The sequence below is a fragment of the Eulemur rufifrons genome, chromosome 14 (assembly GCF_041146395.1).
Source record: "Eulemur rufifrons isolate Redbay chromosome 14, OSU_ERuf_1, whole genome shotgun sequence".
Classification (NCBI taxonomy): Eukaryota; Metazoa; Chordata; class Mammalia; order Primates; family Lemuridae; genus Eulemur; species Eulemur rufifrons.
This window is the reverse complement of record NC_090996.1, coordinates 29,588,688-29,616,162: the sequence shown is the minus strand read 5'-3', so window position 1 is coordinate 29,616,162 and position 27,475 is coordinate 29,588,688. Positions and strand designations below refer to the sequence as shown.

At 43.5% G+C, this 27,475-nt stretch overlaps 1 protein-coding gene across 2 annotated transcripts in view; it reads right to left on the bottom strand.

The window, feature by feature from the left end:
• Positions 1 to 27,475, bottom strand: part of GRIN2A (glutamate ionotropic receptor NMDA type subunit 2A) — a 293,498-nt gene that overhangs the window by 13,089 nt on the left and 252,934 nt on the right. For both annotated transcript variants that reach the window (XM_069486138.1, XM_069486139.1), the window contains one exon: positions 17,632 to 17,819. In XM_069486138.1, coding sequence (XP_069342239.1) covers positions 17,632 to 17,819 — 188 coding nt within the window. The remainder of the gene's footprint in view (positions 1 to 17,631; positions 17,820 to 27,475) is intronic.

Sequence of the window (27,475 nt, the reverse complement as noted above, 5' to 3'; positions counted from 1 at the left end):
CTCATGTATCTATTTTTCTATTTAACAAAATGCAAAAATTTATCTGTTTCAGGCACTGTACTAGAATTAAAAAAAATTAACTCATGTAACCTTAATGTGGCTGGTCCCATATCATTGCCATTTTACAGATGAGGACACTGAGGCTCAGAGAGGTTAAGGAACAGTTCTAACATCTACCAAATGAGAGTACAAGAGTATCTACCTCATAGGAGTTTTGTTAGAATTAAATGATATTGCATGCACATGAGTGCCTGGCACACACACTGATTACTCAATAAGTACTTCTGGACATATTATTATTACTGCCTGAAATCAGGGAAGCGGGGGTGGGGCCGGGCAGACCATGCAACCCTCCCTGTGCCCTGCGGGCTCATGCAGTCTACAATTCCAAGAATGCAGGTCCAGGGAGAAGGCTCAGCTCTCTGAGAAGACTCTGTTATACCCAAAGTAAGAGAAGCCAGTTCCTTATTTTCCCTAAGACTGACTCTCAGCACTTCCAGAGGGACTGCAGCTGCTTTTCAGATTAGATTTCATTATATTCTGTAAGACTGTCTACGAGCTAAGGGGATTGTTCAGGAGAGGATTTTATAGCAAGCAATGTGACTAGCCTTCAAACTTCCTCAGTACTTCTCCCCTGAGGTCAGTTGTGAAAAATCCATTTTGAACTTGTACCCTTTAGGCTTCGTCCAGGGCCTGAGAATTTGCTGAAACACATCTTCTAAAATCAGCTTCCGCAGACACACATCTACATATTTTTTTTTTTTTCTCTTGGTTTCCGGCCAAAGCACCTGACCCCAGGCAGCGACTATATGAAGAGAGCTAGTGTGTGGTTTGCAGAAGGCTGGGCGTGATGTCCTGTTTCATTTCTGGCAAAGGAGGCTACTGGTTTTTGGTTCTCTGAGGACATGATCTGGGTTTTCTTTACTCGTGCACTCATTTGTCCATTACACTCATCCATTCACTCTTTGAAAAGAGAACATTTCTAACGGCATTTAACATGTAGCGGGCATCTCTGTATTCCCATAATGAGATGAATTACAGATAGTCTCTGGCCTCTAAGAGCTCAGAGTCCTGTGGGAAAGACAGTCATGAAAACCAGCAGTTATGGCAAAATGAGATGATTGACTTGGCATCGGGCTGGAGACAGGAAGCACCAGGGAGTGTCTGGGGATCAGAGGGCGGTTCAGAATTTCTGGGAAGGACGGAGGGATTAAAGGAGGAGCCTGCAGAGCCGGAGCCAGAGTGCAAAAGACTCCGCTTTCGTGCTGAGAAGTCTGGGGTACCCTGGGCACAGTGGGGCCACTGGATGTGTTTCTGTAGGGAATACCCCTGCCCAGCTGTTTTCTCGGGGAACCCAAGGTTCTTCAGCTGCTGCCCATGTTTCTCCAGTTACAGCCCCGTGATCAGAAACCCAGTGTCTCCTCACTCACATCGTAAAGTAGGCTGTTGTGGGGGTGTGTGTGCGGGATGTCTCATTTCAGATCGCAAAGTTGTAGGATGGCGCTACATCGTGGAGGAGGAAGGTCACTAGTAAATTCTATCCCAGTGACATAATCGCTATTAGGGCCCCGTCCTAATCTCAGAGTCAGGCAGAACATGCAGCTTAAGCTCTCTTGCTCCCAGGAAATGTAGTGAGTAGGAGAAATCCACCTGCAAGAAAGTGCTGACAAGGACCCATTGTAAACTGTCATCGATATCATCACCACCCATCGTATTATAATTGATTCCAGATACACCAGCTGTGTGGCTTTGTGCTGAAAGCTTGGCGATCGCTGTCCCTGGGTACAGCTCAGAGGTCTCAACCTGCAGGAAGTCTTCCCTGAACGCACAGGAATGTGGGTATGAGACCGTGGTTTCTCCTACCATGATATCCTGGATATTTCTTTGATATGGAATCGGTCACACTGGAGTGTAATTGTCACTTGCTTCTAAGTCTTCATCAATGAGAGGTGAGTTTATTCAGGGCAGGGATCTTATCTTATTCTTCTTGTATCACCAATTTGAGGCACTGGTCTTGGCATGTAGTACGTGGTCCTCATTGAGCCGATGACACAAGGCTCCTCTCTCCTTGATTAGTTTGTGGTCCACAGAGCTGGGGTCAGCAAGAGCCCGAGAGAGGAAGGAATTGGTGAAGCCCCAGGCAAAGGGGCCAGGGACAGATTCTGAAACCCAGAAATCAAGGCCGACTCTTGGGGCAAGCATGTTCCAATCAAAGGTCCTGGCAACGGAGCCTGGTGGTTTCCCACAGGGAGTGAACTTCCATCTATAGCCCAAAGACGTCAGGAGGATGTCACTGCTGATCCCAGTAGGGTTCACTGTGAACACCAAGAGGGAAACTGACCCCATTTCCATCCTGTTTCATGTCTTGCCCAGGGTTTGGGCACTTTGGGTTTCTCAGAAGCCCTATTGGAATTGGAAATGGCAAAGGAACAACTCTCTTTGTGGAAAATCTGGGGCACAGATTTATCGCAGGCTCATGTTCCCAATGGGGACAGACTCGGTCATCGAGTTCTGAGCTGCAGTCGTGGGAGTGAGGATGGAACCCTCATGACTGAGGCCAAGTCCTCTGCTCGCCCGGTCGTCCTGCATGTGGAAAGAGGCTGCTGGTGAGAGTTGGAGGTGTCGTCTGTGACCTTGGAGGAGAGGAAGGTCAGATAGACCATCTGAGCACTGACCTTGGGGCTTTAGCCTCATGAACGCTGCGGTCTTGACTCAAAGCCATGTGAGTCACATCCATCCTCTTGGATGTCACAACGAGAAACTTACCCCTTTCCTCCTTCCCCCTAACGGCCCTACACCCTAATTATTTAAAAAGACAAAAAAACCCTCAAAACAAAAAAAAAAAACAAACCCAACAAAAACCAACAAATCTGACAAAGAAGAAAAGAAGAGAAAAATAAGACCTATGTAACCTTAGGTCTGAAAATAACATTCTGAAGCCCATGACCTTAGAGCATCACTGGACTATTTGCCGAAGAGAAAAAAATACTTTTGATGGTGCTGGTGATGGGGACTAGCACAAGATTCTGGACACAAATAGATCGAATTTGGAAGATAAATATTCCTTATTTAAATGTCAGAATATTCCATTTCTGTATAATGCTGAGAAGTCACAAAACCAAAATAAAAATAGGGCTAGGCTTAAATGTATCCAGTTAGATGCAGAGACAGGCTGTCTTTGGCATGAATGTCTCACCATCACCTTCCGACTGAGGTTTCTGCTCCACAGACAGAGCTGGAGAATTTCAGAATTCATTGCTACCTGTCACCATCTGCCTGGGATTCCAGAGGCCACATGGTCAACCATGCAAGTTGGAGCTGGGGAATTTTATGCACACAGGTTCCCAACCTATGTCTTTTGGAGAAGAAAGATGAAAAAGAGGAGAGAAGATTGGGTACCGCCATCAAATGTCAAACGATGCACAAGGTCACAATTTTCCACTAGAGGGTGAAGGTGGACAGAAATAGCCCTCTGAAGTAAGACTGCAGAAAAGTTGCAGGAAGTCTAGGAAATCCCAGGTACACCAAGCACTTCTGGAGTCTGCTTGTCTAATCTGCCCCACGCAGATATAGATGGTCAAGCTGATATGACTTAAAAGGCATAAGGGTTTGTGAGCATAAATGAATTGATAGTAACTTTTTGACATTGCACATTTTCTTGGTCCTCAAAATCCTGTGACTCTTGATGTAAGGGCATGAGGACTTTTTAGGATCACAAAGGCGTTCTTGTGTTTTAAAGTTTATGGAGTTAAGAAAAAAAAGGATAGCAATGACTCCATGCTATTTTGAGAGCCCCCAGACTAAACTGGGGTTCTAGAACCCCAGGGCAGCTAACAGCCCTGCCCTAATAGGTAGTCACAGTGTGCCTTTCACAGGACACTTCTTTTACCTGGAGGACAGCCTATTGCCTAGCTGTCTAACCGGTGACCAGGGGATCCTTCAGATGGGAAACTTGTTTATACTGGTGACATCCTTGAGGCTCTCCAACCCATGCCCACTTTATGTCTGCCTGACCATTGGCCCTGGGAGCCCCACCTTGCATTTTCTCCAGGGAAAACCCACCTGGGGCAGTCGCTAGTTCTTCAGACAGAAGGCGCAACTTCAATTCACCACCACAATAGAAAATAAGTTCACTGCTTTATTACTCACAGAGCCCGAGCAGGGAGGGTGCAATGAATCAGGACAGTTTTCTGTTCCTGGGTCACTCAAGACAGGAAGGAAGAGTCAGGCACAGAAAGAGAGAGAGACAGAGAGGGAGAAAGAGGGAGAGAGGGAGAGAGAGGGGACAACTAGCAGTACATATAAGAGGGGGTGGCCACCTTAGCTTTGCCGGCAAGTGACTGAACGATCTGCTTAAGAAAGCTGCAAGTACAGCCCAGTCTCCGAGGCAGCAGAGATGCCTCTAAGTTCTCATCTCTGGCCACAGGTTTGAGCCTTTTGGGTGTGGTGTTCTACTTCTAAAGCCTAGGCAGCAACTTTTGCTGTGTTGTTCCGGTTCCACATGCCAAAAAAAATATCCACAAGTAAAATGACCTCACTGCTTTTCAGGTTCTTTTTTACTGAAGTGTCATCAACAAGCTCCCTGAGACTATAAGCAGAATGGATCACTTCCACTTGATCTGTATTCCCCACGGCCTAGGACAGCACGGGGGGCTCAGTGGGCACCCAAGACTTGGCTGTGGGATGAAGCAGAGAAGGAGAGAGTAGAAAGGGAAAAAGAGGGGAGAGGAAAGAGGTAGGATGGGAGGAAAAGAGGAGAAGAGAGAGGGACAGAAGGGAGAACGGAGACCCTTTATGGAAAGGACCCTATGCCAGCTGTCAGTGTGGTCCGTAACTGCAGCAGAAGGAAGACTGTTTTTCTTTTCATAGGGGACTCTGGGATGGTGGGGAGGGCTGGGTTTTGACTTTAGAGAGCTCTCAGCTGCCCCTTTGATGATATCACTGCCCCTTAGGTATGGGGGTGCTCCTCTGGCTCCCGTCCCTCACCTCAAGTCTGAAACACCAGGTGAGGTGAGACCATGGCCCGGAATGGGTGGAAGAACATACGGGGACAGATGAGTAGTTAGATTTATATTCCAACTCAGGAAAGATGTGGGGCAGACGCTACAGTCCTCTGGCCCCGTTCTACTGATGATGAATCTGAGGTCAGCTTATGTGCCCCAAGGTCACAAAATAAGTCAATGTTTAAGCTGGGAAAAGAATTTGAATCTCTACATAATTGGCTATAATCATACAAGAACATCCAACCACACAGCCACTGGTGAACACACCCAGAGTCCAGTTGCACAAGCCTGTTTTACCTTTCTCATAGAAGGTAGGAAAAGGGCAGTCAGAAATTGGAGGAGCCACACGCACTGCTAGTGAGAATGTAAATGGGTTGTACGTCTTCTGAAAACTGCTTGGAAACCTCCACTAAAGCTGACTATATGCACTCTGTGACCCAGCAATTTCATACCTAGGTACATTCCCAAACAAGTAAGCGCCTTCATGAACAGAAAAATTAATGTACAAGGATGCCCAAAGCAGACAAATTCTAGAAATGATTCAAATGCCCACGAATAGCAAAATTGATAAATTATGGCATATTTGTATAATAAAATACCACACGGCAATGAAAATGTTGTGGCTACATGCAGTAATACGTGTTAATGTCATAAAAGACATAAATGGAAATATATTGTATGAGTCCACCATTTGTGTGAAGTGCAAAGGGAAGCAAAACCAATCCACAGTCATGGAGGGCAGAATGTTGGTTACTTTGGGGAGAATATTGGCTGGCAGGGACCATGAAGGAGCTTTCTGGGATGCTGCTCACATTCTATATCTTCGTCTGGGGACAGCTCCACAGCTGTATAAACATTAACTGGACATTGGGGTTTGTGTGTGTATATAAATATGTGTATGTGTGTGTGTATGTATGTATAAAATATTGCCTTTCTAAATGAAAATGCTTAAAAAATATAGACTGAGAGGGATTTGGGCACCACTTATCCATCCCGTAAATCTTGCACAAGGCTATGTGACATCAATGTTTGACTTACCAGCAAGCCATTCATTATGCCTGTTTCCACTCTGATGGTTCTCCTGACATTTGACTTTCCCTGGTTGGAGCGATTCACTGCTTGTCGGGCACAGGTTTGCACCACTGACCTTGCTCGAATCCCGGTGTCGGATTGAAAACCAACACCGAGACTCTGGATCTCAATAGGCCTGTTGGGAAATTTGCTGCAAACTTAATGCAAATGAAAACCCCTGGAGTTTTAACACATAGGAACAGTCAATGGCTCTCCAGGATATTGACGGATTTTATGTTTCTCAAGTAAATACTGTTCCATTACTATTCCAAATATGTCTCTAGTTAAAATTAGGAGGGAGATAAACAAGTCTAATTTTTATGGTACCATCTGGTCACAGGCCAATGGGGAAGCAGTTAAGCCCTTTATTGCTAATCTATGCTTAGAACTGACACATTTCTGCTTTGAAAACATCGCATTTCTGAATAAATAGTTTGCCCTGGACGTAGTCTTTAGGTCACAGGAGAGTCAAAGTGACTTAGTTGCTGGGGCATCAAAATGGCCATTAATCATCACACCCTTGGAGTATATATCATCAAATCCGCTATCGTTGTGTACAAATGAGGCTTATGTGCATGCAAAAGCCATCCACATAGGGTAGGCGCAAAAATGAAATCCATATAAAAAATTAGACTCCATCAATGGTCTTCAGCCACACTTCCCTGGTGGTTTCAAATGAGACCACATCTACGTGCGTAAGGAGAGCCATCGCGTCCAAATCTGGTTCCAGATCCAATTCAATCAATAGAAGAGCTGGCTCAGGGCCTGCCTAAATGTGGAGCCTTCAGTCTTGCCTGCTTTATTTTTAACAAGTTATTATAGTCAATAAATGAAAATGAAATCTTTGGAAGCAATAAAAACTTTCATGTCTATTTTGATCCTTCCTGAATGAGGCAGCTTCACATTAAAGCCTATTTGACTACTTCTTCCATTCATAGCCTACCTCATATCTCCTGTGGTCCTTACTGAGGCTGCTGGGCAGACTGACGCTCAGAAGTTCCACATCATTTATTGCTCAGGTTTTCATAATCACCAAGGTCTCTGTGTAGACCCAATTAGGAGCCCTGAGAGAAGGAGGGTGAACAAAACACAGGGCAAAGACCCGATATCACGGACCCCAATTGGGTGATCTCTTTGGCCACCGATTGCCAATATTTGCCAATCAGAGAATAAGATGTTTCTAAATACTAAATATTGTGAATCTAAAGAGTGATTCTTAAATATTATTATGTACTAGACTCACCCAGAGAGGATGTAAAAATACCTCTAGGGGGCTAAAATTAGGTAACTATATTTCAACAGGCTCCCCACGTGATTCTGTTGGACACAAAAATGTCAAAAGCGTCTTCGTAAGGAAGGGCGCTAGAGGAGGAGTGTTTAATCATTTTTATATCCCATCACCTGGAATTTAGAAGCTGCTCCATTATTCTTTTTTGAATGAATGACTAGAAGGGAGAATGAATGAACAAATGAAAAAATGGGTGAATCAATTGGAGGATTTGTCAAAGGCACCCAGTCCTTCCTAACTTGATTAGAAAGTTGGTGATTTACAGAGTAGCCTAGCTCAGCCCCTACTGTGATTTCTGCCTTTGAAGTCTCAATTTGATTAAAACACTTTTTAGCAAGGAACAATAACTTTCTGAAATGCTGGGGATTATGCAGTTCCAAGGAGCTCTGTGGGGAATAAGCAATTCTGGCAACCCAGGCAGGCCTTTGTGAACCCGGGGAGGCTGCGCTGTAAGCCTGTATCGGGGCCAAACATCTGACTTGCCTGAGTTACATTCTGTCCTTGTTTCATTCCTTCTCATCTCTTGCTTCTGGGTCCCGAGTTTTCCCCAAACTGCCAGGGTTGAATGATCTCAAAAATTAGGCTGGGCCTGTTCCCCTGGTGCCAGGGCCTGAGAAACAGATAGGTCTCCTTCACCGTGGAAAAATGAAAAAATGTGTAGATCACTTTCTCTCCCACCCTCAACCTCTGCCAGCAAGTTATTTTGCCCAGGATCATCTGCAGGGAACTGATGTTGTCCCATTAGTAAAAGAGGAACACTGAATCTGGGGTCTGACAAATCTGTGTTTATATCTCACCTTTCCAGATGAGAAAACCTGCCTTACAAGATGCCTGCGAGGATTACAGCAGCTAAAGGAGAAACAATATTGCATAACGGTTCAAGCAAAGATCCTAGAGCCCTCGTGCATAGGTTCTCAGATCTGCCACTTGGCTGGGTGATCCTGAACACCTTACTAAACCTACATGTGATTCAGTTCCCTCATCTCTAAACAGGGCTTAATAATCATAACTCGTGCCATTTAATCACTGTGAGGATCAAATGAAATGAATACATGTAAAGACTTAGATGATTTGGTGACACGTAGTTACCGCTCCATAAGTGTTATTTGTCATAAATTTCTATAAAAACAATAATAATCATGGTAGCTTTGAACTACTTCCATGAAGAGCAATGGAAAGCTGTCCCATGCCCTTAAAGGGGGTTCTCAGATTCTCTGCACCTCCCCTCCCTCAACCACCTCCCCAGCCCCCAAATCCTTATTTTGCATTTATTTCTTTAAATGGGCTGAGGCTGCTGGTTGCATTAGGGTGTTGCTGAGTCATCTGAGGACACAGGGACCTATGTCAGGAAGAACTGCTGGCAGGAGAAGCCAGCAGGAGGCAGATGAGACACCTCAAGGCAGGAGAGAGTCAGTTGGTGGTCTGTGCCTTGCACCACTGGCCTGGAGCTGAGACAAGGCAGTGGGCGGCCCTGAGTCTTCTTGAATTTCACCTGCAGTGTGGCTGATTCTCAGCTTAACAAATCCAGCCTGCTCCATGGATGCCCAGGCTCAATACAGCCTCTCCTCTCCCATTCCTTCCTTCTTAGCCTTACCTCTCCCTTTCTTTTACCTCTTCTTTTCCTATAGCCTCCTTTCTTCCCTCTTTCCTTCCTTGGTGACTCTGCTCTTTTCTCTTCTTCTTTATCCTTCATCATTTTCTTCTTCCTCTTCCTTCTTTTTTTCCCCTCTAATTTCTCCCTAATATATCTCTGTCCCTTTTTCCTTTCTCATCCCACTTGCCTTTTCTTTCTTCTGTTTCTCATCTCAATCTTCTCCCTTCCCTTAGGAGAATGGGACAAACTGCAACATTCAGTCTCCTCTGCCTTTCTTACCTTTCTCCAGACAGTCTAGGTCAGGTGGCACCAAACGTTTTCTATAAAGAGCCAGACAGCAAATATTTTGGGCTTTGTAGGTCATGTGGTTTCTGTTGCAACGACTCCACGCTGTTGCTGTAGTGTGAAGTCAGCCACAGATAACACGTAAGAGAATGGATGTGACTGCATTTCAGTAAAACCACATTTTCAAAGACAGGCCATGGCTCTATCTGGGCCATGGGTTTTGCCAAATGCTGAGGAAAACGCCCTTTCTCTTGTTACCCCCTTGATCACAAACCAGCAGAATGGAGCACAGATTTCAGCCCCATGTTTTTAATTGCTGGGCCCCCGCAGGTACCATCCCTGGCTACTCCCTCCTGGGTTCCTGATTAAAGAGGCCGAATCCTAGACCCTCCTTTGATCTGGTGGGCACAGAAGAACCAGGAGTGCTGATGTATGTTGCTGACAGTTACGTGTGAACACCTGAATTAGTGGCTGAAATTAGAGAATTTAGAAAACAAGCCTTAGTTGGTAAGATATGTGAAATACAGTGTTAGAGAAAGAGAAAGAGAGACATTAAGAAGGAAGCTTTCAAGTATTTAAATTCTTAGGACTACAGGAGTAAACCCAGCAAAGAACACAGTGGGAGTTCAACCCAGTTTGGCAGAGAGAGGATCTGGTTAAGATGAAACCGTGCAAATGTCACTCTGGGTTGCCAGGGTTTTAGAGTTCTCTATTTATGCTAATGACATCGCAATGAACAAAACCACATGTCAGTGAAGTAGAACAGGAATCAAGGGTGGAACAACACAGCTTTATTCACAAGCTCCTCCTTGGGGTAGGGATTCGGGCTAGAGCTTGGGAGATGCTTACAAAGGAGAGAGTGAGATGATGTGAGCAGCCTTGGTTTGTCAAAGATCTAAACCAAGCATATGTGCTTGACAACATTTTGGACATGAAACCTGCCTGCGGTTCCTCCATTAGTGTGGTCTTCCCTAAGACAAACAAAGTAAGTGTTTGTGAGTCCACGTTGCCTCTCCTGTCCTCCCTCTACCGTGCTGCAGGGAAGGAGGAGGGGCCTGGGGACAGCAGAGCTCGTTCTACTGGAGGCTTTTATGATTTGGGTTGTGTTGCCAGCCACTATGGCTGAGGATACCCCAACTGTCCTCCTCACCCCTCGCTCCTACCACAGAGGTCAAGTCTTCCCCAGAGGAACAGGACAAGGGATCATTAAAGGTTCTGTTTTCCCTTTGTTTTGTGTTTAATATATAATTGGCCTAGGAGGCAGGAAATCTGGGGTTTAGGCCCAACTCTGCCACTCCTCGGTGTACAACCTTGGGTAAGGTCATATCCCCTTCTGGCTTCAGTTTCCCTATTACTGGACTTAGTAGCAGTTTGTATCCACTCCCGTTCTAAGAGCCAGGAAATATATGGTCTTGCTGGTTATATATATCCCAGAGGATTTTGTTAAAGAGATTAATGGGGATCTATGACCACAATAATACACAAATTAAACAATGAAGGAATTTGCCTCTGTCTTATAGTGAATACAGTGGGGCAAGAGGCTTGGGAAGATTGTCATATTGGGCAGTGGTTTCATGGTTACCTCCTTGCAACTCTCTAGAGGTGTCTAATGTCATTCCTAAACAAAGCAATGTCCCCTTCATTGGAGAAGATACTCAATTGGTGACATAAATCCTGCAAAAGTATATGTCTGCAGCATTTTCAAATTCATTCATTCATTTAACAAATATTGTTTGAGCACCTGCTGTGTGCCAAGCTCAGCTGTGAGTCCTGGGGGACAGGAGGGGCAACAGGGATGGACATGGATGGTGTATGCCCTCAAGGGACTCACAATGCAGTGCACTCAAGTGGGCCACGGGACACAGAGGGGCCACCAATGAGCTGGGATCTAACATGTGCCAGGTACCAGGCTGGTTGCCTGATGTTTGTTTTCACATTTAATCCTTAAACAATTCTGATTTAAAACTGAGATTCAAAGAAATTAATTTGCTGAAGGTATCACCACGAGGAAATTGTAGAACCTTCTTCTTACTCACTTCCCTTCTCTTGCTTTGCTAAATGCCACAGGAATGCTATAAGCACGGATCTACAGGAGTTTAATAGGAAGGGTATCTAGCTTATAGGTCTCTCTGGGAGACTACATGGAGGATCACAGAGGCTGCCGGGTGGGTCAATGTCAAACCAGGAAATGGGTTAGGAGAAGAGGGAAGGAGGAATTCCATTTTTAAAGGGGCCTTCATCAAACAGTCCATGCTTATCCGATAAAATTTCAAATGGTGGAATTTAGGAAAGTTGAATAGGAAAAGTATTTAGAGGTGGGGTCTTCAGAGATGTCCTCAACCCACGCTGTCATGCCATCCCTAAGCCAACCCTGAGAAGATGGGCTGTGAGGGCCTCTCAGGGATGTGCTGTCCTCAGAATGGGTGTGCATGGTCATCACTGTCCAAGCTGCAGGAGTGTCCAGCTCTCCCCAAGACTCAGACGTCAGCCTAAGACGTTGGGAAGTTGGACAAGGGCAGAGCTGAGGATATTAGTAACCCATTTAGTGGCCTACAGCAATTTATGAGAAGTCTAATTAGATATTAGAACTTATGCAATCACACAAATGCTCTTTACTCCGCCTGGCAGTGTGGGGTCCCTCACCATCAGATGCCAACCTGCATACTTCAGTGGCAGAGCGGCCAACAAATAGAGGAATCTCAACGCCAGCATGGATCCATTCAGAGATAAGGTGGGGGCTTCTCCACAGACACCCCTCCCAGGTTCCCCACTCCAAGATCTGTGAGCATCTATATCCTGGGTTGGGGTTTTCCAAAGCTCTAGAGTCAATTGTAGCAAGATTTCTTATGATACAAGAGCAGAACTTGTGGTCCTTTCCAACCTGTTAACAATCTGGATGAATCTTTAGATGACTGCTGGCAAAGTTGCAGCACAAAAGGGACAGAGGGAACCCAATGAACTAAAATTATATATCTATATAGTATCTTTCAAATATTTCATATATGACATCTATCATATATGCCCAAATATAATTAGGGTTACTAACTAGTTTTAAAACTGGGAGAGTCCTGGCAAAATTAGTGGAGTTGATCACTCTATTAATACAACATTAATATAAGAGATATATGTACCATAGCCTTAAAATATTTTATATGTAATATCTACTACACATACCTAAATATGATATAGGTATAATGAAATATACCATGTAAATAGCTCATAAAAATATATGATAAACATGTATATATTTAATTTTGTTTGTTCAATGAACTTAGACAACATTTCAGAGACAAGTAATATATTTCTGAGTTTAAAAATAAATCCACAACCATGAAAACTTTGTACCAAAGTACAAAGAGAAAGATTAAATGCTTCTCAGTGCTAAAAAATATTACTTATAGCTAAAATGACCTGGCCACCAGCAACTAAGATTTCTCCCTGCAGCGTGGTTTCATGGAAAGATGATCAGAAATGGAATCAGATGAACTTGGTTCAATTTTTACATCTATTAAAAAAATCTGCGCTGGGTGTTGTCCATGGACTGGCGCCATGGAGCTTGTCAGAAATGCAGGGTCTCAGGCTCCACCCCAGACCCACTGAAACAGAAGCTTTGCTTTATAGCAAGACCCCCTGGGTGACTGCTGTTCGTGGTGAAGTTGGGAGACGCTCTGCTCTAGCTGCCTTAAGCCAACCGAGCCTCATCTTCCTGCTCTGCAAAGTGGAGATAATAAGTCTACTCCGGAATGTTACATAAAGAGTTACCAGAACATTACATGTGATGTGGGCATGAGGTTGGACACAGACTAGGGGCTCATAAACAATCGTTTCCTTCCCTTTCCTTAGCATCACTTGTTTTGAATAATATAGTTATACAATCTTGGTCTCCTCAATATCTTTTTTCTGGCTCTTGTACATCAAGAGGGTTTTGACCTTTATGATCTTCCTTCTGCCTCTTCAAATCCCAGAATTATATAAAACTATCACAAAATCCCTGAGATGGATGGGACCTAAAAGATCCCCTGTTCACCTTTACTTGGAAGCCAGAAATGCCACTCGTTAAGTCCCAGGCTCGCTCAGCCTGTATGTTCTCATGCAAGTGCCACCGTCTAGGTGCCAGGGAGAATCTGGGACTCTGTGGAGATTTGTCGGTTGCTGGATGAGTAAATGGCTGGGGCTTCTGTGAACTCTGCCCCATTCTATTCTTGGTCTAAATCTCACTACACTTGTTTGCTTTCTGACTCATTCTGTCCTTCCATTCTCCCATTAAAAAAACCTAGTATGTCTCATATTTCTCCTTGGCCACTCTCTCATTTACCCAAGACACCTAAGAAGAACATACATATATATGTGTATGTGTTTGTGTGTCCACATATATGTATATACAAATTCATGTGTGTGAGGTATTATAAATGTGTTTTTATTATAAGATTAGATATTTTAAGTTTATATATTGTCAACCAACTAGATTGTAAGTTCTTCAAAGGAAAGAAGAAAAAGACTATGATATCCCCTCCTGGAACATTAGTGCCTATAAAAGTTATCTGATTCTTTGTAATTATTGGGTATTCATGCTGACCAATGCTGAAAAGTACCTGTGAGTGTTGTTAAGGAACTACTGAGAGCCATAGGTCCCCTGGTGCATGCCATCATTTCAGAAAGGACAAAATTAGATGGGAAAAGAAAGGCAAAGTGTTACTGTGATCCCGTACACCCCTCAAGGCAGATTAGTAGCCCTTTTTCCTGGGGAAATGCATGGCAGGCTTCACGTAAGAGGTTCCCCCAATCAACAAACGCTCCCCTCAAAGGTTATATTTATACAGCTCATTAGGAAATTTTTTTATACTTTTGACACTAATTAGACTCATAATTGTCCACTGAAGCTACTCTATAACAAGAGATAAACACTCCATTCTAGAGGATGAATAATAATTAGGTACCGCTCGGCACTGTGCTCTTCACAGGTCTAATTTTAGAGCATAATTAATCCTGCTGAAGCTGCATAAGATAAGTGAAATATTTATGCAGCTGTGTTAATTCATGTATTTACTCCTAGAGAGACATTCAGAATTGGACATGGCTTTCTGGGAAGATTATCTTAAGATGCCCTCTGGAGCAGCGTCATTTTCTCTCCCATGTCGTTGCCTCCAGATGGCCTCTAGAGACGAAGCTGGGAAGACTCATTTCCCAACCCCACAGTCTGGCCAGGAAAGCAGTGAGCCCAGACTTGAAATATGAGAACCTACGTGTTCTGTAGGTCCAAGGAACAAACCTCTGGCCTACCTGGATGCAAACACTTTTCATTTTTTATTTGCCACAAAGAGAACGTTTTCTGTCCAGCACCACAAAGGTGGTTTCCATGATACTCACTTGATTATATTATTGCCAAAACAACATTAGAGAAGTTGTGTTTGATATGAGAGTTGTGCATCGACAACTATGGCGATAAGGAGGAGGAGAGGGAGATTACCGTGATGGTAACGATGAGAAGGATGATGATAGTGATGATGGTGGAGATGGTGATGATAGTGATGGTGATACTGAGATGATGATGAGGATGATAGTGATGATGATGGTGATGGTGGTGATGGTTATGGTCATGATGAGGATGAGGGTGATGGTGATGATGGTGGTGATGATGGTGGTAATGGCGATGATGAGGAGGAGGATGATGGTGATGATGGTGGTGATGGTGATGGTCATGATGAGGATGCAGTTGATGGTGATGACAATGATGAAGAGAATGATGAGAGTGATGGTGGAGGCGATGGTTATGGTAATGAGAATGATGGTGTTGATGATTATCATAGTGATGATGATATTGAGATGATAATGAGGAGGAGGATGGTGACGATGGTGGTGATCATAATGCTGATGATGATGGTGACAGCTAACATTTATTGAACCATTTCTACATTCCAGGGGCTGTGCTAAGCTACATGCTTCACAATGTATTGTCCCATTTTTGTCTTCACACCAACCCTGGCAGGTAAATATTTCTGTACCCTTTAACAGATGAGTAAACCGAGGCTGAGAATGATCAATTCTTTCACAGCAGTATTTGTAAATGGGACAATAGATTTAGTTTGGATATGCACTAAATTGTTCCTTCCTAAAGGGTTTATAAATATCACAAGTTTAATTAGTCACCTTTGATAGAAATCTCAGAGAATTAAATGAAACAAGACTTTGACCCCCTTCTAGAGTAAGGTCCCTGAAGTAGAGGCTTTGCTGCTAGCTAAGGGGCTCAAAAGCCCTCTGAGCTTCAATTTCCTCATCTGTAAAATGGGCATAAACAATATTTAACCTCATAATGCTGCTATGAAGATTAAATGAAAGAACACGTATGATGCATCCAATATGATGATTGACATATCCTAGTCCCTAAATGTGTTAGCTGTTTCATAACAGATGTTGTGAGAGTGATGACAATGGTGGGTAGAGTTAGACTCAGAACTCACTTAATTGACAGATACCCATCACACATACCAGACTGACAGATACCATCACATCTTGTCAAATGAAATACATCCCAACACCAACCATTCATACAGACATGTATTATTCATTCAATCCTTTGTTGACCAATTACCTGTTATGTTCAGGGTTTTTTGATAAATGCTGGAAACAAGACAACTGTGTGCTGAGTAGTTCACCTATGTAAGGGTGCTTAAGCACCCCTGTGATAGACAAAGCAATTGGCCCCAATTCTTCAATGTCCACACTTCTTGCCATGAAACTTCAAAACTACTCCCATAAACATTAGTGTGTACCTTCAATCCCTTGACCACGGACATGGCCATCTGACTTGCTTTAGACAGGAGGGTGTTGGCAGACACGAACATGACAAAGCAGAGATTTGAAATGTGCATGTGCAGTTATGTGTTCCTTTCTGTGCCTCTGACATAGCCAGGAAAAGGGCTGCCCCTAGGTAACTGGCGCCCCTTCAGCCTGAGACCCAGAATAAACATTCGTGGAGCAGAGACCACACTGTTGACCTTTGTGCTTGCAGCAGAAAGTAGAGCCATCATACACACCCCAGCCTGAGTCAGAGCTTCTCCACGCAGCCTGCACTCCCATGAGCAAAGTAAATGTTTATTGCTGCATGCCTCTAAGATTTCACAGCGAACGCTGACCAACATAGCCACAAATCATTATTACACAGCAGAGAACATGGCCAGTGACCTGAGGAAGGTACAAATGCCCTATAGGGAATTCAAAGAATCAGATGTTCTTATTTGAGAGTTAAATATAAAATACATTTAAAATGCTTGATGACACTGTGAGAATCCAGGGTTTAATTCTAGGAGTAGAGAGAAGAGAAGAAGCTGCAAGGAATTACGCCCCATGTTCAAGTTCACACCAACGCTGTGCACTAACCTCTGCTTATCTGGATTTTGCATTTGACTGTAGTGGCTGCTGGACTTCCCTCTCCCGACTGTGGACAAGCACAGCATATTCTCTCACTGTCTCTGAATATAGCCTCCACCTGTTCTTGAATGGGGCTTCTGACCTATGCCCTGAGCTTTTGTGTCCTACTCACACTGAGAACGTCTATGGTGTTAACCTGCTATCTGTGCTGACTTTGCCTTTCCTGTCTGGAAATGGCAGGTTGGTACCATGCCAGGAAACTCGGGCTGCAGTGAGATCACCGGCTATGAAGTAGGAAGGGAGACAGAAGGAAATGCTTCTGGGGACACAGTTGGCTCAGCTGGCTGTATAGTTCCATAAATGCCATAATTTCATTGGACTATAAACCCCACGAGGGTGAAAACTGTAAATTTTTTCGCACGTTAAGGGATGAACTATAGTGAAATCCCATGGGATTCTCCCTGTTTTCTAGTGACTGCCTTTCCTTCATTCCTCCATAGGATAATACCATGAGCCACTCATGTTAGTGCAATACGACTCTACCCCTAGTCACTTCTGATGGGTCCAAAAAAGAGTCTTTGATCCCAAACATATCACGAATCTTTTCTCTGGAGTTTGAAATCTAGCATGTAGAGAATAGAGATGAGGACGTATTGTAGACTACTTATATAATGCTCTAAAGCAGGGTTCCTCAACTCCAGCCTCCTGACACTCGGGGACTGTCCTGCTGATTGTTTTTCTCTGAACCTATTTAACTCTTTCCTCGATTCACTGAGGAATTGAGGACGAGATGCTCGAGAGATGCTTCTGTGTCCTCAGAATACTTTTTAAAATGTAGTTATCTAAAATTGCTTTCCATTAGAGCAACTGAAGAACGCTGGTAGCATGTGACAGGCACTCAGTAAATACCTTCAGTGAGCAAACTCGTTATACAAACATCCACTGGACAGCCGCTTAGAAAACAGAGAGAGTGTGAGGGTCTCAAGTCCCCACCATGGTAGGGGGTCACCCGGGGATCTTACCATCACCCACAAACTGAAGCAGGGCCAGGTCAATCGGCCTCTTCCAAGGAGACCCCTTCTGGAGGGCAATTCCATAACCAGTTGTGGCAAAGATGTACCCACTCCCGATGGTCACCAGCTTGCAGCCTTCGTCCCTCCCGGCCTTGTAATTCAAGACCGCCGCATCATAGATGAAAGCATCGAGCTTCCTGAAATGACAAGAAACCAGGGAGTCACGGGGGTGGTTGGGTACCATTGCACGGTCCTCCTGAGGCCTGATCCAGCATCACAAACTTTCTTTCATGCTGGGGATGATGACTCATGGCCGCTCCATCCTTTCGTCATAAAAGGATCTATTTTTAATGAGGAGATAAAAGCCAGAACCTTTTCTCCCCAATGTATAAGAGGCAGCTAAATAAGGACACGAAGAATCCATCTACCCAAGTGAGTAAACAGTCGAGTTTGCTGGTTTGCTAAGTGTTTGCCCTTAACACTCCCAACAGTGGAGAACGGTGGCCTATTTAGACAGGTTTGCATCAGAACAAAATAAACCATTAGGGGACAGGAGAATTTGTTGGTAGTGCACAGGACAGGGAGAGATATTATATAGGAACAATGTCTTTTTCTTACAAAAGAAATATGTGTACTGATTATTTATAAAACAAAAATTATTGCATCATAATTTCTTAAAATCCAAATAATACAGTATTAAAAATACAATTAAAATGAAAATTATCCATAATTCAGAAGCAACCTCAGTTAACATATTGGTGAAGAACCTTCCAAATTTTTTATGTTTATGCACATACACACACACACACACACACACACACAGAGGTTGGCAAACTTTTTCTGTAAAGACAAGGTATTAAAATAATCTAGGCTTTGTGGGCCACACAGTCTCTGTTGCAACTACTCAACTCTGCTGTTGTAGGGTGTTAGGAGCTGAACTGTACCCACCCCCCAAATTCATATGTTGAAATCTTAACCCCCAATACCTTGGAATGTGAGCTTATTTGAAAAAAACGGTCATTACAGATGTAATTAGTTAAGATGAGGTTGTACTGAAGTAGAGGGTGAACCCCTGATCCACTATGACTGGCATCCTCATAAATAGGCAAAATTTGGACATAGATATACACAGAAGGAGAACACCACTTAAAGACTGGATTAGCTGCCACAAGCCCAGGAACCAGAAGAAGCCAGGAGAGAGGCCTGGATCTCTCCCTAGAGCCTTCTGAGGGAGCGTGGTCCTGCCAACACCTTGATCTTGGACTTCCAGCCTCCAGAACCATGTGCTACTTTGTTTTGGCGGCCCCGGGAAACTCATACATAGCACCAAAGCAGCCATAGACAATGTGAAAACAAATGAACTCTGCTCTGTCCCAATAAAATGTTATTTACAAAAACAGATTGGTCCATTGGCTGTAGTTTGCCAACCCTTGTTTTAACCCTGAAAATATGACTATACCATACAAACTATTTCACAGATTGTTTTTTTCTGTCATTTCACACATACTGAATGTATTTTCATATCAATAAATGTAGCACTTTTAAATTCTTTTTTTGATATATTTATTTTTATTAAGGTATCACTTATAGGCAATAAAGTACTCAATAAATCTTTAGGTGTGTATACATCCTTGAAATCACCATGTAGTTCAAAATCGGGGACATTTATCATCAACTCAGAAGTCCTGTATGTACCCCCCAGCTAGCACCCCTAAAAAACAAGCCCCACCCGAGTCAGAGCTCCAAGTGTGTCCATCCTGCACCGTCTGGGGGATGGACATGCTTGAAGCTCTGACTCAGGTGGGGCAAGGGCGATGTATGTAACCTAAATATTTCTATCCCTGTAATATGCTGAAATAAAAAAAAAATGAAAAAAAAAAGCATCAAGTAATCTTTTCAATAGCACGCACGCATATTGCTTCCAAATGTTAAAGTTATTTAACCAGGCTGAATCAGGGCTGGATGTGTCAGCTCTAAAACAGGTAGGAAAACAAAATCGGAGATGATTCCACTTCCTGACACTTTCTCAACTTTATTGCCTTTCTTTATTTAACAGAAAAACATAAAACAGTGAAGCAAAGAAAAATAAAAGTGGCAAAGAGAAATGCCTCATCGTTTCAGAGACAGCTGCTGGAGGACTCCCCGTAGGAACGAAACTATTTGGAAGGTTTACAGCCACATTCTTCATCTCAATTTTTTTGTTTGTTTGTTTCTGTAATAATTTGAGATGGGGCATAATTACAGGGCTTGTCTCACCCATAGAAAGACTCTGAAGCTTTGATCTCAAGCCTGGGGGATCAGAGATGAGGCGTTCAGCTCTGAGAGTATTCAAAAGGAATCAGATCACCCAAGCAGCAGAAGAAAGCTGGGTGTTGTCAACAGTGATGACAGCCTAGAGCTGACAAACCAACAGGAAGCAGCATTTCTGGGCAGCCAGGGACACTGAGACCTGCAGAAATATGGGATGAAGAGTTCTACAGTAGAGTGTGTCACAGGAGCACTGTAGGAACAGGTAGAAGGGATCTGAGTTCGAGTCCAGCCTTAGATGGTGGGGCAACCTCAGGAAAGTCACTTCCTTCTTTTGGATTGCTGGTTCCTCATCTATGAGAGGACATGGTCCCTGTGGTCTTGCTGCGATATTTGCCCAGCTGTGGCATTCTGTGATTTTGTAAGCCAATAGTCACCTTCCGTGACTACCAACAGGGAAGTTGAGACTTACGTATCCTGAGAACTTCAGGCCACAGATGGCATTGCCCTCTTAATAAAGCCGAGGTGCTTGCAGCGTCAGTACTTCACAGATTTAAGTTGCCATGGAGATGCCGAGAACCTTGGTTTTACTTAGACTTCCTAAGTCTCACCTAACTCTCATCTCTCAATTCCTCAAAAAACAAATATAAACACACATGTGTGCCTATGGGAGCATTCGAACGTTAAGGCCAGCTGTTGGTATTCATAGGGTGAAACCTCTTGCCATCCTTTTAACCCACCCCACCCTGACTCACTGCAGGGTTGGAAATCTAAACATGGACCTCGCAACCACACGAGAGTCAGCCCACAGCAGTTTAAATTGGTATTTTACAGACAGGCACAGATTTCTGTAAATCGGTACCATATTTCATGACAAATCGTTTTGAGCTGAGCAAAAAGCAGCCAGATGAGCAGAAAGGAAAAAAAGGAAGTTTTCTCAGGGAACCAAGTTTGTAAAAGCATAATGCTGTCAAATCAGAGGCAGGATGATCACAAATAGGACGTGGTTGAGTGTGAGCAAAGCAATTACACATTGGCGTGCCTGGCTAGAGGGGTCTGGCCAGGGACCATGGCCTGACTTTGTCACCTTGGGGCCACATCGGAACCAAAGTGATAACAACACAGGAAGAAAACCATAGGGCCACATGAGCTAGGTTTCTCTCTCTCATCAATGATTCCAGAGATCTGGGGTCAAAATGTAATGGCCACAGACACCTGCATGTTTATAAATGTGCTGGGGTTTACACAGCCGCCTCTGCTAGAGATGGCCAGTGTTCTCGTGGTCCTTTATAAAAGTGCACAGCATTTTCATACACTGTCCCACTGGGACCTCACGACTGCCCAGTAATGAGATATCACTATTATTATTATTAATTATTTTTCTATTTTTTCTACAAAGACACAAGGTCGGAGATGCTAAAGCAGCCTGGAGCTCACCAGTGATGTTTCCAAACTCTGTTCTACAAAACCTTCTCAGGCAACACTGTCCAACAGAACTTTCTGCAATAATGGAAACGCTCTGTGTCTGTTCTGTCTAGGTTGGGTATGGAGCACTCGAAATCCAGTTGGCGAATCTGAGGAACTGAGTTTTTAATTTTATTTAATGTCATTCATGCAGATGTTAATGTAAGTGGTCACAAGTGGCTGGTGGCTATTGTAGTGGCCAGCCCAGCCCCAGCAGGACGCTGGGTTCCCCTTCTTATTCTTGCTCTCACCCAAGAAGGTCTATTTTTGAGCTATTTTCAATTGGGAAAAAAAATAATTGTTCCTGTTGTTAAAAAGAAAAGAAATGCAAATCGCAGATGCACTGGAGAGCGAGCTTTGCAGTCAGAGACTTTGGACAAAGCACCTGTATTTCTGAGCCTCGATTTTCTCTCTGCAAAGCAGAGCTGACAACATCTGCCCTCAGAGGACCCTTGAGACTAAAGTGATATTGTATAAACAAAGTGTGTGTGCAGCGTCTGGCACGAACAACTGCTCAAAACACATAGATGCATTCAATCGGATTCAGATTTTACGGCAAAGGGGCTCACAAATTTTATACATCCTATGTGAGAAATCCAGTTCTGGATACTTTATATGCCTTATCTTGTTTTATTTACTCTTCTCATTGTGCAGGAATGGGTATCCTACTGCTATTCCCATTGTCAGAGGAGGAAACTGAGGCACCATTAAAGCAACTCAATATCATCACCCTAACTAGAAGTGCTAAAAGCAGCATTTGGACCTGCACAGTCTGATGCCAAAGGCCACAGACATAACCGCGATGACCAAGCCACGTCATCCCTAAGACTTGTGGACTAAGTGGAGGCAGCTCTGTCGGTTACTCGGGAAATTCAGATCAGGGATTACAGCGATCAGTCAAGCCAAACGTTATGAAAGAAGAGGCAAGGATGGGGCCAAGCAGCCAGAGTTTGGTGGGTGGTTCAGCTTCACCGATTGCTTCCCCATTGGACGCAGAGCCGTGGGAAGGGGCTGGAGTTACTACCATAGAAAACTTCTCTTGCCCCTAATGCGTCCTACCCCAATCCTTCAGGAGACATTTACATATAGAGATGGTCATAGCTGCTTGTTGAAGGTAAAGGGTGAGCAAGAGTAAAAGGTCACCTGAAACCGAAGCCCAGTTTGGACCAGAAGCGTTTGGGGGAGTTGAGCTACGACTGCTGGAGCCAGAGTGACACGTGAGGCTGCAGCCTGCGGTTGGCAGCGCTAGTTTGGAACAACATAGACAGACGGATGTCACTGCAGGGGCTGGTCCCTAGAGCTAAGAGCAGCCAGTTGAAAGTGCAATGGAGGGCTTGCAGGGGAGGGAACCCACTTAATCTTCTCTGCTCGGCGGGCACTGTCACCTTCTTTTTAAGAGGAAATCGTCTTCGTGCTCCTGGGAGGTCCCAGGGTTGTCCTTTTTCCCACTGGGCAGGACGAGGCTCAAGGGACAAGGTCTGAGAACCGTGAGACGTTACCTGTGACCGGGACAGAGCTCCCGCCTGCACTGGGTTCAATGCCAGCTCCACACCTCTCTGTCTCCACTACCTACGGAGAAGGATCCCTCCTCTCCAACATCTGTGACAGATCAGACGACACCTCAACTTCCCGACATGGAGCAGAACTGGAGCCCAAAAGGAATGCTGTGCTGCCCTGGCTGCGTGACATGCCCCCAGCCCCCTCCAGGCATCTTAGAGGCTGTGTGGGTGCTGTCACCCTCTCTGGCACCGGCAGTCCTCGAGGAATGCAAATGATTAGAAATGACAGCAATTCAGAATGAGAGGGGGAAATAAGACCTCCTCTCTGTAAATTAGCAAAGAAGCTAAGTAAGGAGGGATGTCACATGTGCCCCATGCTACTTTAACCGAGCGATTTCCTGCCAGGTATTTTGACAGCTCTGAAGAGCTGCTACAGCATTCTCAAGTGTGCAGGTCTGACCCCGTTACTCCAGGCAGTCGGTTTCTCTTATACCCTGCACAATGGCCTTGAGAGTCCACTCCTAGCCCCGAGACATCTGATTTCCTGGACACAGGGGAAGACAATGCCCCATAGGGAAGGCCTGGTCCCCTTGGGGACAGAGATTTGTATTGTCAAGAGGCTTGACATTTCCTAATCAAAAGTTTCCGGTTTTAGCTCATCATCTTCTTATGCATGTTTTCAGATGCTCTCTGGGGGTCTCAGCACACTTAAAGGCTAATTATATAGTTAAAGTTAATTATTCATTCATTAACATTCAAGAAGCCTTTAATGAGACATCGACTTGTTTTGATGAATTAATGAAAGCAGAGTGTGCACGTGTGTGCATGTGTATGTATGTATGCTGGAGGTCTAGTTGAAAATGTTGCTGAAAATTAAACATCTCTTCGATGACAACTGAATGTATTTTTCAGGTCAAAGAGAGCCCTTCCAAAAAGAGGAAAACATCTACATGTTAGGCCAGTCAGCATGTTTGGGCAACTGCAGAACAGTGGCCAGAATTCAGATCCATCTTCACCAGGTCTGTGAGTGAGGCCCAGTCATGGGACCTCTCTGAGCTTCAGTTTTCTCATCTGTGAGATGAGGAAACAATATCTTTATTACAGGGCTGGCTGCTGAATGGATTAAAATGGAAGTGAAAGTGTTTTGTACTTGCAGATACCGGTGAAATTCAGGAGATTGGCAGTGACGATATTGCTCTGCGGAGAAGCGATGGTGGTGGTTTGCATCATCAGATACCCAGGTTCAGGGCTCTTGGTGGGGAAAGGACATTCATGGCCCCCAGAACTGGTACCACTGAGGCATGACAACCTTCGAAAGTGTTTACTTTGGCAAGAGATGCTCAACCTACGTGGAGACTGTATCTGCCATCAACATGAGATGGTCTAAAACTGGCTTCCAAACAGCGACCTAGGATCACATTAGACTCTGAGTTTGTGGGTACAAATTCTAAAGTCAGAAATATACTGACATTGATGAATTTTCACTAAGGAAGCATTTTTCCAAAGCAAACTCCATTAAGCTAATTTAATTCCTAGATCAATGTCTTACATAGCAAAGTTAAACTGTTTCTAGTTTGTTTTTTTTTTTTGGTGGGGGGAAATATTTTTACTGGGGTCATTTCTTTTGTGTCTAAATTCTACAAAGATTTGCTTCATAGATCAGCATTTGGACCACAACAAATTTTACTAATTTATAACTGCTGCCACTTTGAGTTTTCTTTTGTGGTTATTATTTCTACCAAGTCTCATTCTCCTGGGTCAAAGCCCTTGCCAGAGTCGATCCCTTCTCAGGACAAGCAGAGGGTAGCATACCAGGGCTCAGAGAAGCGGCCGGGTCTTCGTCTGAAATGCGAGCTCTGCTACCCACTGGCTATTAGCCTTTGGAAAAGCGGCTGCTTCAGTCTCCTCCTCTGTAAAATGGAGAGAGCACCTATCTGGCAGGGTTGAATCAGGATGAAATGGGATTATATACGTGACAGTCCTATGTGAGCTCAGTAATTGATACTAGCAGGTGATCCCTAAGGATACAGAACCTGCCAAGGAGTTCCTGATTCTCCACAGTTCTCCCCAGGAAGAGTTTTCTGTGGCTTGCCCCTCAGTAGAAGGAATACCCCCCTCCACCCGTGTGTGTTCAGTTCTTTTCTTTATCTCAATGCAAGAAGAAATATTGCCCCTTTTTAAACAGTAGTAAGGCTTTCAAGGAAAGAAAAGAAAAATCTTAAAGTCAAAATGCGAACAAAATTGGTACCAGGTTTTGTATAATAGCGGAAAATTAGAAACAGCCTAATTGTGCAATATTATACAAATGGTCATATTTATTATTTTATTTAAGTTGCGACTCTAAGCATGAGCTCTGGAACAAGAGTGACCCCAGATACGCTGTCTAATCTCTCAATGCCAATTTCTCAACGCCTATTTCCTCAATAGTGGATGGAAATTGTGATAGTCACTGTCTCATAGGGTTGTTACGAGGTCTAAATAAGAAAAAGCAGGCAAAACATTCAAAACGGTACCTGGCACTTAAGCTCCCAAGATATGTTATCTGTTAGTTAGAAATACCTCATTTAGCTCCCAAAGCAATTCAGGTAGCTTGCAGTCAATGTGACAGAATACAGCTTAAACATATGGATAAAGCTATTTGAGCTAAGCGAATTCAGAGGTGGAACAGTAGCTAAGGCCATAGGGAAAGTCAGTACACTCTCAGGGCTCTCAGCCCGTGAGCGTCTACACTTGCTAAAGAAAGATGACAGATTAAGCTCTGAATTATGTGGTAGTCCAGGCAAAAAGAAAACTATGAATTATTGTAAGGATTGTGCTGTCCACAAGAGAAAAGCATGCCTTAAACTGCACAGAACGGCGCCGTTCGTGCTGCAGAAGTCTGAAGGGTGACACCGCATGGCATTCTCAACACACTGCCCTGTGAAAAATAACTATTTCTTGCAGTGTCCTTCAATGCTAGTCAAGGCACAATGAAAGCACAGAACAGTAAAAGTTAAATTAGTTAATATTCCTCCAGCTAAATAAAATGTTACCTAGTCATTAAACATAAAAATTAACCAACCAAACTATATTACTAAGAAAAGCAAAACACAAATTTACACACACACCAATTCAACTCGAGTAAACTGTACATACGTGACAACAAGATAAAAAGGAAATACAGAAAGAAGTGGACGGATTACGTTTAGAAGCAGCTTCTTTCCTGAGTAATATAAGCAATGTTGTGTTACTAAGAATTTGTTAAGTATAAAAGGATATAAAGACCATAATCCCAATCACCAAGCAAAACCTCTGATAACATTTTAATGTATTTCCTTTTAGTCTGCTTTCTTCATCTCTTTCTTTCCTTCTCTATCCATCTTTAAGTTTAAAGAACCGTGATCTCACACCTTAACTCCCCCTCCCTGATTTTTTCTGCTTTTAACAGTTTTTTATGATCTTGAAAAATTTTTAATATTGTTTTAATAGGGTCTAACAGGAAATAATTCCATGCACCAAAAAAAAAAAAAAAAAAAAAAAAAAAAGTCTGTGTATTTCTGAGTTTTTATTTAGGAAAACATTTCCTAACTCTGTGATGTGGTAGCAATTATTTCTGAGCTTTATTTGCAGTGTGGGGGTGGATCTCAGAAACCAGGTCATGGTTGGTCTGATTTTTTCTGGAGATGATGCTATCCCATTTAGAATGGCTCACTGAACCCTGATGTCTACACCTGCTTTCAAACTCAGTAGCTGCAAATGAACCATCCATGTCTGATTCCGGCTGACTGATAAAATATGGCAAATAAAAGCTGTGCAAATGGCATCCTTGGAAGAACTTGCTCTGCATAGTAACTAGACTTCAGTGAGGATACTTATATGATACTATCCTGGTCTACCTTTGCCTTGACAACTCCAATATTCCTGGACCAGTTTCCTTTGAGAATAAGAAATGAGGATGCTGTGATTTTAGCAATGTTCAGATCACCAATTAATATGACATGTACTATGTAATATATGCATATTAAATACAATATGCATTATATCAATATAACTTCAGTCTCCAATTCTCCCATGAACTCTAACCCTAACTAACCAACTGCCTCGCAGGCATTTCCAATGGTGGAGGCAAGCCTAACTTCTACATTTAATAATTCTACAATGCAGTTATTTAGTTAAATAGCCTGTTGGGTAATCAGGCTAACCTTGTTGAGTTTCAGATTCTTCGTCTCTTAAAAGGGATAATAATATTAATAATCCCCCGTTCATAGTACTGTTGTGAGGATTAAATGAGATTAGGCACGTGAAGTGCTCAGGGCTGTAGCTCACAAATTGTAAGGTCTCAATAATCACAAAGATGGCATGGAAATACGATCATGTTTTCCCAAAGGCACTTCCAACTTAATATGCTCAAACCTAAACTCATGTTTTTCCACATCCTCCCTCATTCAGCACTTTCCTTCTGAAATACCTTTCCTCTTCCTTGTCCTGTCCACTCCATACAGAACTCGATCTCTCAATATCCAACTATTAACCTCTCAAAGCCCATCGACTACCTACATCTGAATCACTGGCAGTACTAATCAAAATATTTATTCCTAAACTGCACAGGCTGAGAACCTGTGATCTAGAAAAGATTTCAATGCTCAATTTTCTATGAAGACATT